This window comes from Diceros bicornis, chromosome 8 (assembly GCF_020826845.1).
Source record: "Diceros bicornis minor isolate mBicDic1 chromosome 8, mDicBic1.mat.cur, whole genome shotgun sequence".
Lineage (NCBI taxonomy): Eukaryota > Metazoa > Chordata > Mammalia > Perissodactyla > Rhinocerotidae > Diceros > Diceros bicornis.
Genome location: NC_080747.1, coordinates 57,171,935 through 57,188,703, shown reverse-complemented (window position 1 = coordinate 57,188,703; position 16,769 = coordinate 57,171,935). Strand labels below are relative to the sequence as shown.

At 38.9% G+C, this 16,769-nt stretch overlaps 1 protein-coding gene across 1 annotated transcript; it reads right to left on the bottom strand.

The window, feature by feature from the left end:
* Positions 1-3,457: 3,457 nt before the first annotated feature.
* Positions 3,458-5,208, bottom strand: UTP3 (UTP3 small subunit processome component). Its single transcript, XM_058547232.1, has one exon. It carries the CDS (start codon positions 4,943-4,945, stop codon positions 3,521-3,523), a length of 1,425 nt encoding a protein of 474 aa, XP_058403215.1. The 5' UTR covers positions 4,946-5,208; the 3' UTR covers positions 3,458-3,520.
* Positions 5,209-16,769: the final 11,561 nt, after the last annotated feature.

The window sequence follows — 16,769 nt, the reverse complement described above, 5'->3', positions numbered from 1 at the left end:
AGATAAGAATGTAGGTAAGAAACTGCAGCTTGGAGAAATTGACTAGCCCAAAGCCAGTTAGCTGGTTAGTGGCAGAGTAAGTCACTAATTTGATACTTTCTTCCACTTTAATTTTTAGTATTTTGTATTTTCAGTAGTTGCCCATAGCTTAACATGCTGACATAAAACTAACAGGTTGTTGCTTTGTATTGTTGCCCAATACCAGTAATCTGCTTTATTGGAACTCTTATCTGTCAGACTTTCCAGAGTTCACAAAGTGAGTCTCTATGAAAAATAATCACATTGAGTAGTTAACAATTTATTATTCATGTGTTAGGATAGTACCCAGCACATCTCAGTGCTCTTAAATGTTTAAGTACCTACAAAATTTGGATGATGTAATATTTAAGTCCAGCAATTTGTCACTTCTTTTGCTACTAATTTATGTCAAACAAACTTTATGTTTATAAAATAGGATACCACTATCCATATCCTAGCTATTCCAGAATAAATATTTATAAAGCGTTGTGAAGTCTTTGAAGGAATATTTGATATATGTGGATGAATATATACAGGCTTAATTTTTTTCTAATTTCCTAAATAGGTTTTCTTTCCTTTAAAACATTTTTTTCTCACCACAACTTATACCTATGGCAAGGATTTGACATAGGACATCAAATACTTTCAACCTCTAACTTCATTTCCTTGCTTTGTCATGTCCCACCTTTTCTGTATCCCTTCATGTGCTCATGCAATGCTCCCCTCTTCTTCCAAACTTAGGATATTAATTTCTCAAGCATTTTACATATATGACTACACTTTATTCTCTATACGCCTGTAATAAATAGGAATCGCTATACTATTAGCTACAATTCATTGAGCACCTATGTGCCAGATGTTGATTCTCACAATCCTCTAGTAAGAGCCAACACTTATTACTGTGCAACAGGCATTGTTCTAAGCGCTTTACATATATTAATTCACTTAATCCTCACAGTAACTGTACGAGGTAGGTATTACTACTAATATCCCAGTTTAGATGAAAAAACTGAAGAACAGAGAGATCAAGTAACTTGCCCCAGGTCATAGGTACTAAGTGATGGAGCCGGCTTAGGAACCGGGATAGTCTAGTCTGCCCTTGAATTGGGGAAAACTGTTTTCCTCCTGCGTTTCTCCTTTACTCTCACACTACCACACTCACAACACTTCTGACACCAGATGTGTGTGGCTTTTTCCTCTATCAAGCAATTCTATGTAACACCAGCTGGGTGTCATACAATTTAACTCAATTCTGACTCTACCTGGAGATAGTCCAAGTTGTCACCTGTGCTTGGTGACACCTTGGCTATAAATCTGAACTTCCCACGGCCCCCTCCTCAGGTTCAATTTTACAAGAGCGGCTCACAGAACTCTTGGATACACTTATGTTTACCAGTTTATTAAAGGATATGATAAAGGATACAGACAAACAGTCAAATGAAGAGATAGTTAGGGCAACGTTGGGGAAGGTCCCAACCGCAGGAGCTTCTGTCCCCATGGAGTTGGGGTGCATTACTCTCCTGGTGTGGATGTGTTCACCAACCTGGAAGCTCCCTGAACCCCATACTATTGGGATTTTATGGAGGCTTTCTTATATAGGCATACTCAATCATTAACTCCATTTCCAACCCCTCTCCCCTCTCTGGAGAATGGGGGGTGGGGCTGAAAATTTCAAGCTTCTAATCATGGCTTGGTCTTTCTGGTGACCAGCCCCCATCCAGGAGCCATTTAGGAGCCCACCCAGAATTGCCTCAGAACAAAAGACGCTCCTAGGGCTCTTATTATGTAAGAATTTACAAGGTTTCAGGAGCTCTGTGTTAGAAACCTGGGTCAAAGACCAAATATTAGAAAGATATGTTCCTAGTGCTCTTATCACACAGAAATTTACATGGGTTTTAGGAGCTCTGTGCCAGGAACTGGGACAGAGACCAATATATATTTTTTCTATTATCTCACAGCTCTTAACCATTGTTATATTGCCTCTTTCAGGAAGGTGTAATAATTGTACCAGAGGAATAAAATGAGTCAGAGATCAAGAAATTAACTCAAAATCACCCTAGTAAATTAACTCCAAAACCTGTACTTTTTCTACTATATCAGAAAAAGAAGTATAGGATAGGGCTCTGCAGCCAGAAAGGCTGGGTGGAAATCCTGGCTCTGCCACTTAATAGCTATATGACCTTGAGAAAGTTACATATAACTTCTGTCAGCTTCCTCATCTTTAAAATATGGATAATAGAGCTTATCACACAAGAGTTGTGAGGAATAAGGAAATTAGTACAAATAAAGTGCTTACAAAAGTACCTAAGCACTCAGTAAGTGTTAATTTTATTTTCAACCTACCTCTTTTGTTTATAAGAAAACAAAAAATAAAAGAATCTGATGTGTGTGCTACTCTGAGGAAGCAGCTGTAAGCCAGAGGTTAAGAGAATGAAGCTCAAATTAAGCCGGCTTGGGTCCAAATCCCAAGCACGTGTGCTTTAGAAAGTTAACCTCCCAGAATTTCAGCATCCTCATTAGTGATAGAGAGAGAACAGTGCCACATCACAAAATTATTGTTAAGGATTAAATGAGGTGATGCACAACTGGTAAACGGCAATTGTTTAATAAATATTACCCGCTGATCACCTCTGCATCTCTAGCAGCTAGCACAATGTTTAATAAACAGTGACAACAGTTAAGACGTCTTTTGTGCTTTCTTTCACTAGTCCTCTAATTTTCTTCCCTGGCATCATCCTAAGTATTTTGAAGTTCACCATCTCAACATCCCTCTCCTACTGTAAAGACAAGAGTAACTAAACTTTGTTACTATTTGAAGTTGTCACTTACCTAGTAGTAGTAATACCAAATTTTCAGCAAATGGAGCATACAAACAGAAACTGCTACAAATCACTAGTACAGAAGGGGAAGTGGAATTTTTTCCTTATTTACCACCTTAAGGAATTAGAAAGTATTCACGATTAATGTAATTAAGGCATATCTCTTTCTACTTTTAACCAATGGTCCTCTTCATTCCCAACCTTTTACCACATAGAATGTACAAAATCCTTGAGTTAACATTAAACCTATTTGTTAACAAGTATCCTGCTCAAGAATTATACTTTGGTAAATGAAATGTCAGAACTATTTTAAGGCTGTCTTAAAAATAAAATGATTGCCAAAGGTACATTCTCTTCACGTGAAAAATTATAAAAGTGTTCTAAGTTTGACTGTTGTTCCACAACTAGCTGTGAAATTTTCCTAGGCTACTACTTGACAGAATATCGGAGAACTTTTTTCAACACCATCTCTTTTCCCAAGCACCTTCATATTGCTCCCACAGTTCTTACTAGGACCTTAACATAAAGGACAAATAGATCAATAACCCAAACAAATTTCCCTTTTAACAAGAATTTTTAAAATTTAAGGTTAGGTAATATATATTAATACAATCACTTCACCAGTTAAAAATAAAAATTTATTGATCTAAAATTATTGTCAAAAAATTTAAGCTAAGCAAAAACTATTTAAGCTTAATGCTCTTTTTAACTCCTGCGCGAATGCCAGAGAGTTCACCACTATAACGCTGCTCTTCTCTACGAACTTCACGAACCTGGCCTCTTCTGCGAATTTTGGCTCTTCTGAACTTCTCCCGGTGTTTCACTCTGGGATTGCGATCAATCTTCTTTCTCCTAGGTGTAAGTCCCCTATTTTTAGCAATCTGATAGGTAATGGCTCTCTTTGCATTTTGATCTTCAAGAGCCTGTTCTTCAGTACTACTTTCTTCTTTCTTTCTCTTCAACTTCTGCCTGTCTTCCATTTCTTTATAGTATTTCAGTGCAGCTTCTTCATCAAAATCAGAATCATCAGAAAGCTCTGTAACAGCAGAGCCAGCAGCAGCAGACTCTGAAACAGATTTTGGTTTGGCCTTGGTGGATTTTGCTTTTGGATTCAGTTCTTTCTTTCCAGCATCATCCTTCAGTGTGAGTAGATGACGAATCTCGGAGGACAGCTTCTGATCCACAACTGACAGCTTGTTGATCAAATTTCGGTAGGTAACAAGCCTTTCTATGACAGGATGTCCTTGTGCAGGGACTCTCCTAGCTTTCAGGATCAAATAAAAACTGATGTTGGAGCAGTAGTTCAAATAGAGGTTGTACTTGGTCCTGAGGTACTGGCTTCCTTTTCCAGGTGGAATGATCCCTTGCTCCACCAACTGTAGCAACGGCTCCAGCTCATCCTTCACCTCTGTCAACTTGACTTTCAGGTCTTCTATCAGCTCCAAGAGCTCTGGTGATTCCTTCCGCAGCATCTTCAGCTTCTCTTTCACCGAAACTTTCGCCAAATCCTTCACAACCCGTGTCTCAGCCGCATCTACCTGAGGCACCGGTTTTGCAAAGGCCTCCACCCAGGTGACGCCAAAATCGTCCTCCTGCAGGGCCTGGGCGAGGCGCCGCTGAATGAGCTGGGCCTCCTCTTCCTCCTCTCTTTCCTCCTCTTCTACTTCCTGTTGACTCTGCCGGCCTCGGGACTTGGAACCATAGTCCGTGTCATAGTACAGTTTTTTCCTCTGACCCCACGACAGACTGGGATCCAGAGAGTCCTCGGCCTCACTCTGCACGGAGCTCCCACCATCGTCATCCTCCTCATCCCCCGCACTCTCTCCATCTTCGTCGTCCTCCTCGGCAATATCTAGGGCTAGCACCTCCTCCTCCTCCTCGCCGTCCTCCTCCTCGTCCCCACTCTCCACTTCGCTCCAGCCCTTAGCCAAGACGGCCCGAGATCGGGCCTCATGGAAATCATCTACCTTATCCTGGTAGTAGCTGGAGTCCCCGGGAGAGGGTGGCAATTCTAAATCGTCCTCATTGTCGTCCCCTGGGCCACGGCCTGCCTTGGCTCGCACGGCTGCCCACTTGGCCGCTCCGCGCCGCCGGGACCTCCCCACCATCACGCGCGGCCTCAGGTTCTACACCGACGTCCGGCTTCCGGCCGCCCCTGACCTCCGCGCAAGAGCCACGCGCTCCACCACAGCCTCTTTAGACAGCCGCGCGCTCTCCCACCACGCGAGTTCGCGGGTGCTCCGCTCCGCCGCACGAGTTTCCACCTCTTTCCGGCCCCCAAGATGCTCTCCGTGTGGCGTGCGACCCAGGACTTCCGCTCGGTCCCGTAGGCCTAGTCACGTTAAGAGCGCCTCTCTTTGCGCTTTGCCCTTTAACGCCAATCGGTTCCGGTGAATGAAAAACCTCTCCGTGTAGAAACAATAGGTATAGGAAGTTCCGTTCCGCAGTGGCCTGTAAAGAGACGTCTGTTCTTACTCTCGCGAGCCGGGGCGTGGCTGCGAGGCGAGGTCGCGGAGGCCAGTAGAGGGCGCTCCACCTCTACGCGTAGGAGAGGCACGGGTCGGTCCTGTGAGCTGTACTGCGCATGTCCTGGGCGCTTCCGACCGGGATCCGAGTCCGGGTGTGTAGATTGTCCTGGTTACGGCATTGTTTTCATCTTCTTCGCCTATCAGTTCGGAAGTCGAAACAGATTGCTTTTCTCTCCGCAGCGTCCAAATAATACATTTCTGAGCACCACAGCCTGAGAGGGCGGCGGTGTCGCTGGCCTCGGGAATCCTGGCGTCGGCGTCCGAGCGGGAGGGCAGGGCGGGCCTCGGGGCGGTGTCCGCTCGTCTCCGGCTCCCTGACCTCGGGGCTCGGTGACTCCACGGGTGTTTGTGTCCCCGAGGGGCGACGGTGGGAAGGTAGAGCCCCGCTCCCGGGTTTGACTCTTTCCGAGGAACTCAAGTTGGCTGCAGAAGGCACCGCGATTTCTCTTGGTTTTAGTGGAAAAGGCTCATTCTTCAAGGTATTGTGGAAATGACACATTTTAACTCTCAGAGGCCCTTTATTAATTATTTTACATTTAATAAGCACGAGGCAGCGTGTTAGGCTCTGGGAGAACAATGATGGGCAGAAGCAGGCGCGGTACCCGCAACTCGTGTAACTTGTGGTTTAGGGAGGGACAGGCGTTAATCAAGTAATCACCCAAACGTGCCAGATTATAATTGGGAGACGTACTGTGAACACTTGTCCTGTGTTACCCAGCCTTCAGCTGCTGAAAACACCCAACATGCCTTTTACATCGCTCTCTTTGTGCACGCCATCCCCCTTAGTTAAAAAGGGTTTAGTACTCCTGCCCCAACTTGGGAAGTTTCTACTGTGTTGAAGAGACAGCCTCAGCATCACCTCTTTGATCTCTTTAACTCCCTTAGCTGTCTTTTTCTCAGTTCTGTATCACCTAGTAGATCTGGACAAAGACTGGTATTGCACGCACCCAGTACAGTAACTGGCACAGAATAAGTGTTCAATCAATATTTGTTTAATGAATAAGTATTGAACTTAACAGTTTTACTTGTTTATCTCAAGTGCTGCATAAACGGCGTGAATGAATGATACATAAGACTACAGACATCCCTAAAGGAGATAACCTAAGCTGGAATGGATTTTAGGAATCGTTAATTCCAACTGCTTTCACTTTATACATGTGGAAATGGGACTCGGGAGATGACATTAGCAAATCTGGCATAGAAACCAGGGACAGGGCTCCGGCACCAGGCTTTCACATTCAGCTTTATCAATCCTTTGCTGCTTCTGTGTGAATGAGTTTCAGACCTTTTCCAGAGAGTAGGTTATGCTGGGTGGATGAAAGAAACCAAGGGCAGGGATTAAAGTATTTGAGGAAGAGGGTGGTAATAAGGGAAGAACTAGTCAAACTTGTCTTTAGAAGTATTACTAGGGCTATAAGTGTGAAAGGACTGTCCTACAGTCTTAGAGTAATTCAAGGTTTAAGTTTTCATATTACATTACATATGATAGGTATTATGACATCTTCAAATGTAAGTAGTTGGAAGCTGAACTTTTAATATGTTGCTAAAATTTTAATCGTGAGTTACAATTTCTTTGCGGAAAGTATAGAGTCGTTAGATTAAGAAAAATAATACAAATTTTTAGAAAAGTGATATTTTGAACTAAATATTTTCAGAGTGCTAAAAGTTATCTTAAGCATTTAAAAACCTTGAGAAGATTTTAGGAAATACAATTTAATGAATAAAAAAGGTGTGGATAAAAATCTTTCCTGATGTTAAGAACAGAATTAATTTTTTTTAATGTAGATTTTAATAGATTTTTGTCATTCTGCAGATATTAATTGCTTATTAACTGTTGCAGATCCAAAGGTGAACTAGCCACAGTCTCTTCCCTTAAGGAGCTTATAATTGGGTAGAAAAGAACATATGCATACAGATTACTAAAATACTGGCCAGTGTGTGATGTAAACCCAGTGCTGTGAGAGATCAGAAGGGTGAGAGATGGCCTCTGGATTGTTATTCTGAAAATACTGCTTAAAGAATGTTGCATCTAAGCTGGGACTGTAATTATATCATTGCTTTAAATGTATTAAATTTTCATCATATCTAAACATTGTTTTATTTAGGCACATAAATCCCAATTTTTCTTTTCATTTTTATTGCAAATTATTTTAGAACTTATACTTAAGGACCAAAATGCATATATTTTTGTAGAGAATTTAGAAAAATATTTGGGATGTTTTTAATGGGAATGATCACATGACTATAATAGTAGTTTATAGTAAACATTACATTTCTGAACTATTTAGAATAGAGTTGCAATATCCAGTGCATATTCGGAGAGTGTTGTGTTCTAACATTCTAACATATCTTTTTTTTTTTAATTTTTATTTATTTATTTTTTCCCCCAAAGCCCCGCTAGATAGTTGTATGTCATAGCTGCACATCCTTCTAGTTGCTGTATGTGGGACATGGCCTCAGCATGGCCAGAGAAGTGGTGTGTTGGTGGGCGCCTGGGATCCGAACCGGGGCCACCAGCAGCAGAGCGCGCGCGCTTAACCGCTAAGCCACAGGGCCGGCCCTCTAACATATCTTTTCGATAAAGAATATTTCAGAAGTCATTTCTTCGATTCCAGCAGCTCCCATAGCCTAATCTTAGAATTAGGTGAGGAAATTTTTTTCTTAAAAATTTGTATTGCTAAAAAGACAGATTAATGGCTTTATTGTATTATAAACCTATGCCAATTAAAAAGAAAAACACTGAGTCCCCAGAGAAAAGGAACAAATATTAAATAACATTTGACATTTAACCATTATATTTGTGGCGAGTATAATTTGTCATCAACTTGAATCTTCATTACATTGTTGTGATGCCTGGCTCGGGAGTTAGCAAGCTACACATAATGAGGGCCAACAGGTTTTTTTAAAAAAAAATACTCTTTTTGCCTTATTCTAAGCCCTTTGTGAGATTTTCTTACTGTGGAATATGGGGGTTTGTGAATGACACACTAAGTGATATTAGGATACATTCTTTGGGGCATGAGTTCTGGGTGTTGAAGTTATTCTACCACTAGATTACCATAAACTCATCTCAATTTCTTCCTGGACTATTGCAGCAATAACAATAATGGTTAACACTGAGAGCAGTTATTGTGTACCAAGTACTGTTATAAGCTCTTGACATTCAACCCTCTAATTTAGACATAATAGACATCATAATGTCTAATTTAGGAAACTGAGGCACTTGGAGCTTAAATGAGGTCATAAGGCTTGTAAATGGTAGAACTAGATTTGAACCCAGATAGTCTGGCTTCAGAATCCACATTCTACTAAAGCTAACTATTATGCTATACTGGCTTTCAAATATTCCCTTAATAGGTCCTCTCATTTCCAGCATTCAGCATCATCAGATACATCTTCCTAGAATACCATTTCCATCATCTCACACCCTCATTCAAAAACTGGCAGTGACTTTCAATGAAGTTGCTATCAAGATAAAATTCACAACATATATCACCTCCCACAGTTTTGCCTCAAAGCAACCTTTTCAGGCACACCTTTCATTACCCCCCTACTAAAACCGTCCATTCTAACTTAAGTGCTCTGCCACTCTTTATTCTCCAAACATTGCTTTGCAATGTCCTCTGTCTCTTTGCTCATCTTTTCAGTGTTCTTATAATTACTTATGTCAGAAATTTACAAGTCATTACGGACATCTTTTTGGCTAACAGAAAAATTCTCACACAGGTCCATAGTGGGCCCTGTATGAGGCTGTTTGAAAAGCTATTATTAATAGCAGGAAGTTGGAGACAACCTGGATGCCATCCCTGGAAAAGCAGATCAGTAAAATGTCATGTATGAACAGCATGAATTTAGGAGCAGAGAGTGACCATACATCTTGGTTTGCCTAGTACAGCCCTATTTAACCTGTTCTTTTAGTGTAATCATTAATAGCACCCCCTTTTACTCTAATGATTTAGATGATAAATTATATGGTCATCTTAACTACACAGTAATTGAAAACAGTGGATTATATATCCACATAGCAGCATGAATGAATCTTAAGAACAATGTGCTTAGGGAAAAAAGTCAAAATATGGGATATGTAATACAATACCATTTACATAAATTAGAAATGCATGCACAACAATACAATAGGCATTTTGTAAGAACATATACAAATGAAATAATGTGTATTAAATACAAAAGAAAGTTGCTTATGGAGGGGCAAAGAATGAGGTGAAGCTTGGAGATGAGAAGGAATAGGAGAGAACTTTCCATGAACCAATAATGGTAATGTGCCAGGAACTGAGGAGAATAATTAAGTGTTGGCATCTGAGGTTCAGTTGAAAAGCAAATAAGCAGGCAAAAAATGACCATATAGGTCCCTAACTTAAAGTCTCTTAAAAGCTTCCCAGGTTCTATAGAATCAAGTTCATGTTCCTTATGACCTGACTCCCACACACATCTTAAATTTTATGTCTTACCACACTCTCACTGCCACCATGTGTAGCATAGCCTTGTGTGTATATATACACACACACACACACACACACACACACACACATGGGTATATATACACATATGTATACATATGTATACGTACATATGTATAAAATATATTAGGCTAAGAGCTAAAGCCTTTATTCTACAGAGAATGAGAGCTGACTAAAGAAATTTTACGTGAACTGTTTCAAAAGACCTTCACCATCAAGGCTATAATTATCATTGAATCAGTAGTTAACATATAAATAATTGTATCTACAAGCTTCCTCATGAACCTTGTGCAGGCTATGCTCTTTCTTGCCTCCTTTCCTTTGCACATGTTGTTTCTTCTCTACTTTCTAGAGAACTCATTCATTCTTTAAGACTAATTTTAAATGTCGCCTTAAAAGCCTTTCCTGGCCTCCTCAGACAGGGTGAAGAACTTCTTTTTTGTTTCCATGATGTTTCATACGTATCACTATTTGTACTTACTGCTTTCCCTTCATTAAGTCTAGGAGCACCATTAAGTCTGGATCCAAGTAGTCATTTTTTAATTCCCTAGAATCTAGGTCAGTACTTGAGTAAATATGTTTCTATACTCAGTGTCAGCATAGCAAAATAGTAGCCTTTAACAATGAATTGCAATGTCTTCTGTGCTGCTCTATTCTTCAGCACAGGTTTTTTTTCTTTTTTTTAATTTGAAAGTAACATTTAAAAGATGAAATATTTAATAAATGGCTTTTGTGAACTTAAGCCAATAGTTAAATGCATGCTTACTTTTTATCCCAGCGTCACAGACTAGATTGTGACGACTGAAGTTGTCAAAGAAGCAGCTTTTTTCCTTTACGCTCAGAGAAATAGTCACAGTAAAAACAATTTGATGTGAGAGTAATAATGGGAAAATATATTCTTGGTGTTAGTAGCTATCAACTTATTTAGGTAATTTAATATAATCACAGAAACTCCTTGAACTATTTTTAGGTGCAAGAAAAGAAAGGATTATTTTTAGATGTAAGAAGGAAAATGGAAGAGATGAAGTAGAGTTGCCATCTGCTTTCATTACTGTCGGAAACCACTTACTCTGAAACCAGTAGGTTACAGATTCTTTTTGCAACTAAGGTCTGTGTCTATTTAAAGACACAGAAATCCTAAAAGTGGTTTAGAAGTAAAATATAGAACTTCTACTGAAATATAGCTTTTAGTTAAAAATGACTTGGTTTGGTAGCTTTAATTACGAAATGAAGAATTTAATGAAATTGTAACACTGCTTTCACTTCCAAACTCTAATCCAACTAAATACTGTAATTATTTTCTGAACATTATTTTAATTCCTTTTGATTTTTTCTTGTCATGAGGAACCTTGTAGATACAATTATTTATATATTAACTGTTGATTCAATGATAATTATAGCTTTGATGGTAAAGGTCTTTTGAAACATAGTTCATGTACAATTTTTTTCTTCACTCATCCCTCATTCTCTGTAGCATAAAATCCTTAGATCTTGGCCTATATTCAGGGCTTGCCTTTATCTTGCCCCAACTTATTTTTCCAGCTGCTTTCCTACAACTTTCGTTGAGGAATCCTACATTCTAGTCAAACTAAAATACTCATTGTTTTTTTTCTTTTTTTGAGATTTCTTTCTCTTGGCCTTTGCTTAGGCTGGACCACATCTGAATTCTTAGATAGCCTTCAAGGACCAGCTAAAATCGTATCTTCTCCAGGCTGTATTCTCTGATATGCTTCCTTCCATCGGCATCTAATAGCCCTTTAACTCTTCCTATGTTAAGACATTAACTCTTCCTATGTTTAGACATTTTCGCTATTGTGTTGACTATTTATATACTTGTCTTTTCGACCAGATATATTACCATGCATCTCTGTAGCCCTTATAATATCTAATACAGTCACTTATACATAGTAAGTAATGATAAATAGCTAATCAAATAATGAGAGTTAAATTAAGCTCCGTTAAATTTCAACAAGGTATTAGAAGTTAATAAAAACAACCTAAGAATTTAATAAGCTGTCTGCAAATGCGAGATTGATCTATATCTATTTTTGGTGTTAAGAGATAACTTAGATTTTATGCTAAGAGCAAAGGGGAACCATTGGAGAATTTTAAACAGGGCAAGATTAGAGAATTGATGGAAAGAGATAAGATTACACATAGGAAGCTAGTGTGAGGCTGCAACAGTCATCTAGGTGATGAATTTTAGTGTTTATACTAGGGCCCTGGGAATAAGGATATAAAAAGTAGACAGATTAAGAGCTATTTAGAAGATGGTATTAGAGGACTTAGTGTCTGATTAAGTATGAGGGGTGAGGAGTTACAGTGATTCCCGGGTGTTTTTGGTCAACTGAGTGGAGGATGGTACCTCCACTAAGAGAGAAAACTCAGGAGGAAAGAGGTTAGCAGGGTGCAGGAAACAGGGGAAAATAAGTTTTGAACATGCTGCATTTCAGGTGTCTTTGAAGAGGTTCAAGTGCCTTATGTCTTCTAGACAGTAGGATATGTGGGTCTGAAGCTTGGCAGAAAAATCTGAACTAGAGAAAGAGATTTGGGGGTCTTCCACATTCAGTCAGAACATGGGACTGTATTTGATATTTAACTAAAAACAAACAAAATAAGATTTTGGATTGTTTTTACTTAAGCAGCTAGCACACATGAACTGGTAGACCAGAAAGGACATACTGCCTGCCTGCCACTACAGTTATAGGACTATCTGTCATCAAGAGTCAAATTTAAAAGGTTTGGATTGATAAATGAGCTATATGTGTGCTCGACTTACATTTTTATCATGTCTAGGCTTTCTCTACTTGCTATTGTCAATAACATTGAATATATTGAGAGATACTAATTATGTATCAGCACTGTGCTAGGTATTTTAAGTACATTATCTTATTTAATTCTCACAGTATGTCTATGAGACAGGTGCTGTTGTTATCCTCCTTTCACAGATGAGGCTCAGAAATGTGAAGTAATTTGCCCAAGGTTATATAACTGGTGGTTAAACCCAAGTCTGTCTTACTGTGAAGTTGGTTTTCTCAACCATTGTATTATACTGTTTCATAGTCTATGTTTTATCACTAATGAAAAACTTGTAGGGCCCAGAGACATGCATTTCTGCTTCAGAGTGTATTGGAAAATACTTGGACCATCAGATTGATGGACTGTGATTACTCAGAGATATGGTATCAATTTCAACCAATATAAGGGTAGGAAAATAGGAGGATCAGGAGGCGTCAGCCGTGTTGCGTCTCTCCAGTTTTGTTTTAGGGCTTGAGAAAGCATGAATGCAGTAGGTATGTTCAGAGTATGAGCAAATAATCATAAAGTATAATGAAAGGATATCATTCAGAGATTGGTCTATTGTTCCTTCATTGACTAATTTTGGGCAGATTTATTCTTTTTTTTTCTTCTGTGATTTTGGTAAACTGTCTATTTACTATTTATTTTCTTTCAACTTATTTTTGTCTACCCTGATTGGCATATCAGAGCATTACTTCACACTGTGATTACTAACTACTACCATTAATGTTCTGTTTTACCATATTTAAAACAACAATGAACACATTACTTAAGTGTTTTCTTTCATATAAATGTAAATCACTGGTAATATTCTGATATTATATTTGAAAACTTGTTTCGTGTTGCTAAGGAACTGGACTGAATGAAGATGTTTAATAATCAAGTATAATAGTTATCTATACAAAATCAATAACCTACAACCGCATCGTATAACAATGCCGAATTTACATCCATGTAAAATATTTTAATTTTGCACAGCACACAACACTGTACTAGGTGCTTAAGGGTAGTTGTGTTGAAACATAAAATATATGGTCTCTGGACTTATATTGCAGTGTTGAACTTGCACTTCCTCAAATAGTCATGTTTTCTCTCAACTCCAAGTTGTTGTTATTATATTCTCTCCTAGACCATATTTGTCCCTTTTTTTGCCTGACTTCTACTCTTCTTTCAATGTCAGCATAGACATTCCTTCCCCTGGGAAGCTTTCCTTGACCCTGCCTACCCGCCACCCCCCCACCCACACACACATCTGTGCTCCTGTGGCACATTGTACTTTGTCATCATGTAACTATATGTTATCATTACCTTATAGACTGTAAACCTGTCTGATCAAAGGTCACACCTATCTTGTTCACTTGTACTACCCCGGCCACATCAAGTAGATGCCAGTAGATATTTGTTGAAAGAAAGAATAAATGAATGAATGACCGTTTGAATTAGGGGCCAGGTAAGCAGCATTAGCCTTATAAACCACATATACATAATGGCAACTTTATTGCAGTGTCTTAAAGAGAAGTTCTTTTCTTTTTTTTTTTTGTGAGGAAGATCAGCCCTGAGCTAACATCCATGCTAATCCTCCTCTTATTGCTGAGGAAGACTGGCTCTGAGCTAACATCTATTGCCAATCCTCCTCCTTTTTTTCCCCAAAGCCCCAGTGGATAGTTGTATGTCGTAGTTGTACATCCTTCTAGTTGCTGTATGTGGGACACGGCCTCAGCTTGGCCGGAGAAGCGGTGCGTCGCTGTGCACCCGGGATCCGAACCTGGGCCGCCAGTAGCAGAGCACGCACACTTAACCGCTAAGCCACGGGCCGGCCCCGAGAAATTCTTTTAAATAAAAACACGTGGTTGCCTCACTTGTACAAGAAAATTATGAGTCAAAAAATTAACTGCGTTAATTTCCTATGGATGCTGTAATAAATTACCACAAACTTATTGGCTTATAACAATACAAACTTATTAATCCTTACAGTTTGGTAGAAGTCTGACATTGGGCTAAAATCAAAGTGTCAGCAGGGCTGTGCTCCTGGAGGCTCTAGAGGAGAATCCATTTCCTTGACTTTTCTAGCTTCCAAGTGCTGCCTGCATTCCCTGACTCATGGTCTTTTCCTTTAACTTCAAAGCCAGCAGTGCAGGATCTTCAAACGTCTCTCTCACTCTTACACTGACTCTCCTGCCTCCTTCCTTCTAAGGACCCTGTGATTACATTGGACCCACTGGATAATCCAGGATTATCTCCCCACCTGAAGGTCAGCTGATTAGCAACCTTAATTCCATCTGCAACCTACATTCCTCCTTCCTGTGTAATGTAACATATTCACAGGTTCTGAGAATTAGGACATGGCCATCTTTGATGGGCTACTATTCTGCCTACCATAATAGCTTAGCTACTATTTATGTCAGTATGAAAGAAGATGCTATCTTTCTCAATGTTTAAAAGAATGATCGTAACAGATGATAAAATTATTGAGTGTTTATATGTTGCAGCCATGTTCTAGGTGCTTTACATTTATCAATTCTCATCAGTCTTAAGAAGTATGTACTACAGTCATGCTCATTTTATAGATGAAACTAAGGAAAAGAAAGGTTCAATAATTTACCACAATCCCATTTGAACTCAGGCAATCTGACTCCAGAGCCTTTGCTTTTCGTTCAGTAGGAAGATGGTAGATGGAGTAGATGTGTCTCTTAAGACATATCTTTACAGTGTATTGTTTTATGTATTGTAAATTATTAGACTATAAGATACATTTATAACTATAATGTTGCAAAGTTAGTTGGGAAATAAGCGATTATTGCACATCTTTTGAGTCAAAATAACTTATTTGAAACCCTGAAAAGAGATACAGAAGAATTACTATGATTGTCTTGAAAGAATGCATAAAATATTTTAAAAGTAATTGGATATTCTCAACTATGGATTTATTCTTTCTCCTTGTTATTAGGGAAAACAGAGTTAGTATGGCACTTACATATGATGTAAAAACTCTAAATAGAAGAGTTAGAGTGAGAAAAATTTTGTTTTCTCATCCATTTTCCTAACTATTTATAGTTCCCCTTTGGTGTTTTCTCGTATCTTTTTTTGGGTGCCAATTGATGCTGCTGTTTATGAACCACCCCCCCTGCATCCAGAAAGCATTAATTTAGTATCAGAGATAAATTATACACATATGAAGAAAAGTGATAAAAATGTGAAGTAATATGCCAATTCATGTAAAATGATATACAGAGATATAAGATGAATTTATTAGCAATGAAGACACAGAGTATTGGAGTGAATAGAATGGGATGACATTAAGCAGGGAAGACTTACTAGAATTGGTTTTAAAGATTTTAGGATTTTTGACAAGGATTGGCGGGAAGGAAAAAAATTTATGATGAGGAAAATGACACAGTAAAAAAGATTCTGAAACAGGAATTAGCAAACCATATGCAGGAAAAGGAAAGCAGACATGGAGCAGAAGCCTCCCCCTGAAAATAGATTCGAATTTTCTTAAAGCAGTGAAGGAGCAGACTATCGGAGTTAATGAATTGAAAGGAGCATATTGCTGTTTGAGGGGTTTCCTGGGATCCTTGATTACTATGGTGTCTCTAGAGAAATTATCGTGAAATCTAAACAGTTGTTTTTCAAATGAATTTTTGGAAATAGGCTGTTTGTGAATTAGGACCTGCACAGAAGGTGGTGTGGTGAGGGGAAAGAGCTCCGCACGATGGTCAAATGACTGACACGCGCTATCCCAATAGCAGTTCTATGAAAAGCCCTTGCAGGTGCAAGTTTATTTAAAAACAGACCGCAACACAGGTGCAGTTCTCCTCATAAACATTTAACCACAAGACGCTACCCTAAAAGTCTACGTGGAAAGCTGTTGGGAAAAAAAAGAATTCAGGTTTCTGTGTGTCTTAATTTTTTAATTTTTAAGAAGAATTTGGGATGCAATTTCTTCCTCATGTTTTGAGTTCTTTTTAAATTTAGCTTTTGCTTTTGATATCTAAATATAATTTTACATATACTGTGATTGGATACAAAATCGATATTTGAAGAAATTCTACATGCAAGAACCAAAATGTTTAGGGTTAAAAAATAACAATTAGAAGAACTTTCTCCATATAGATGTGAAAAAAATAATA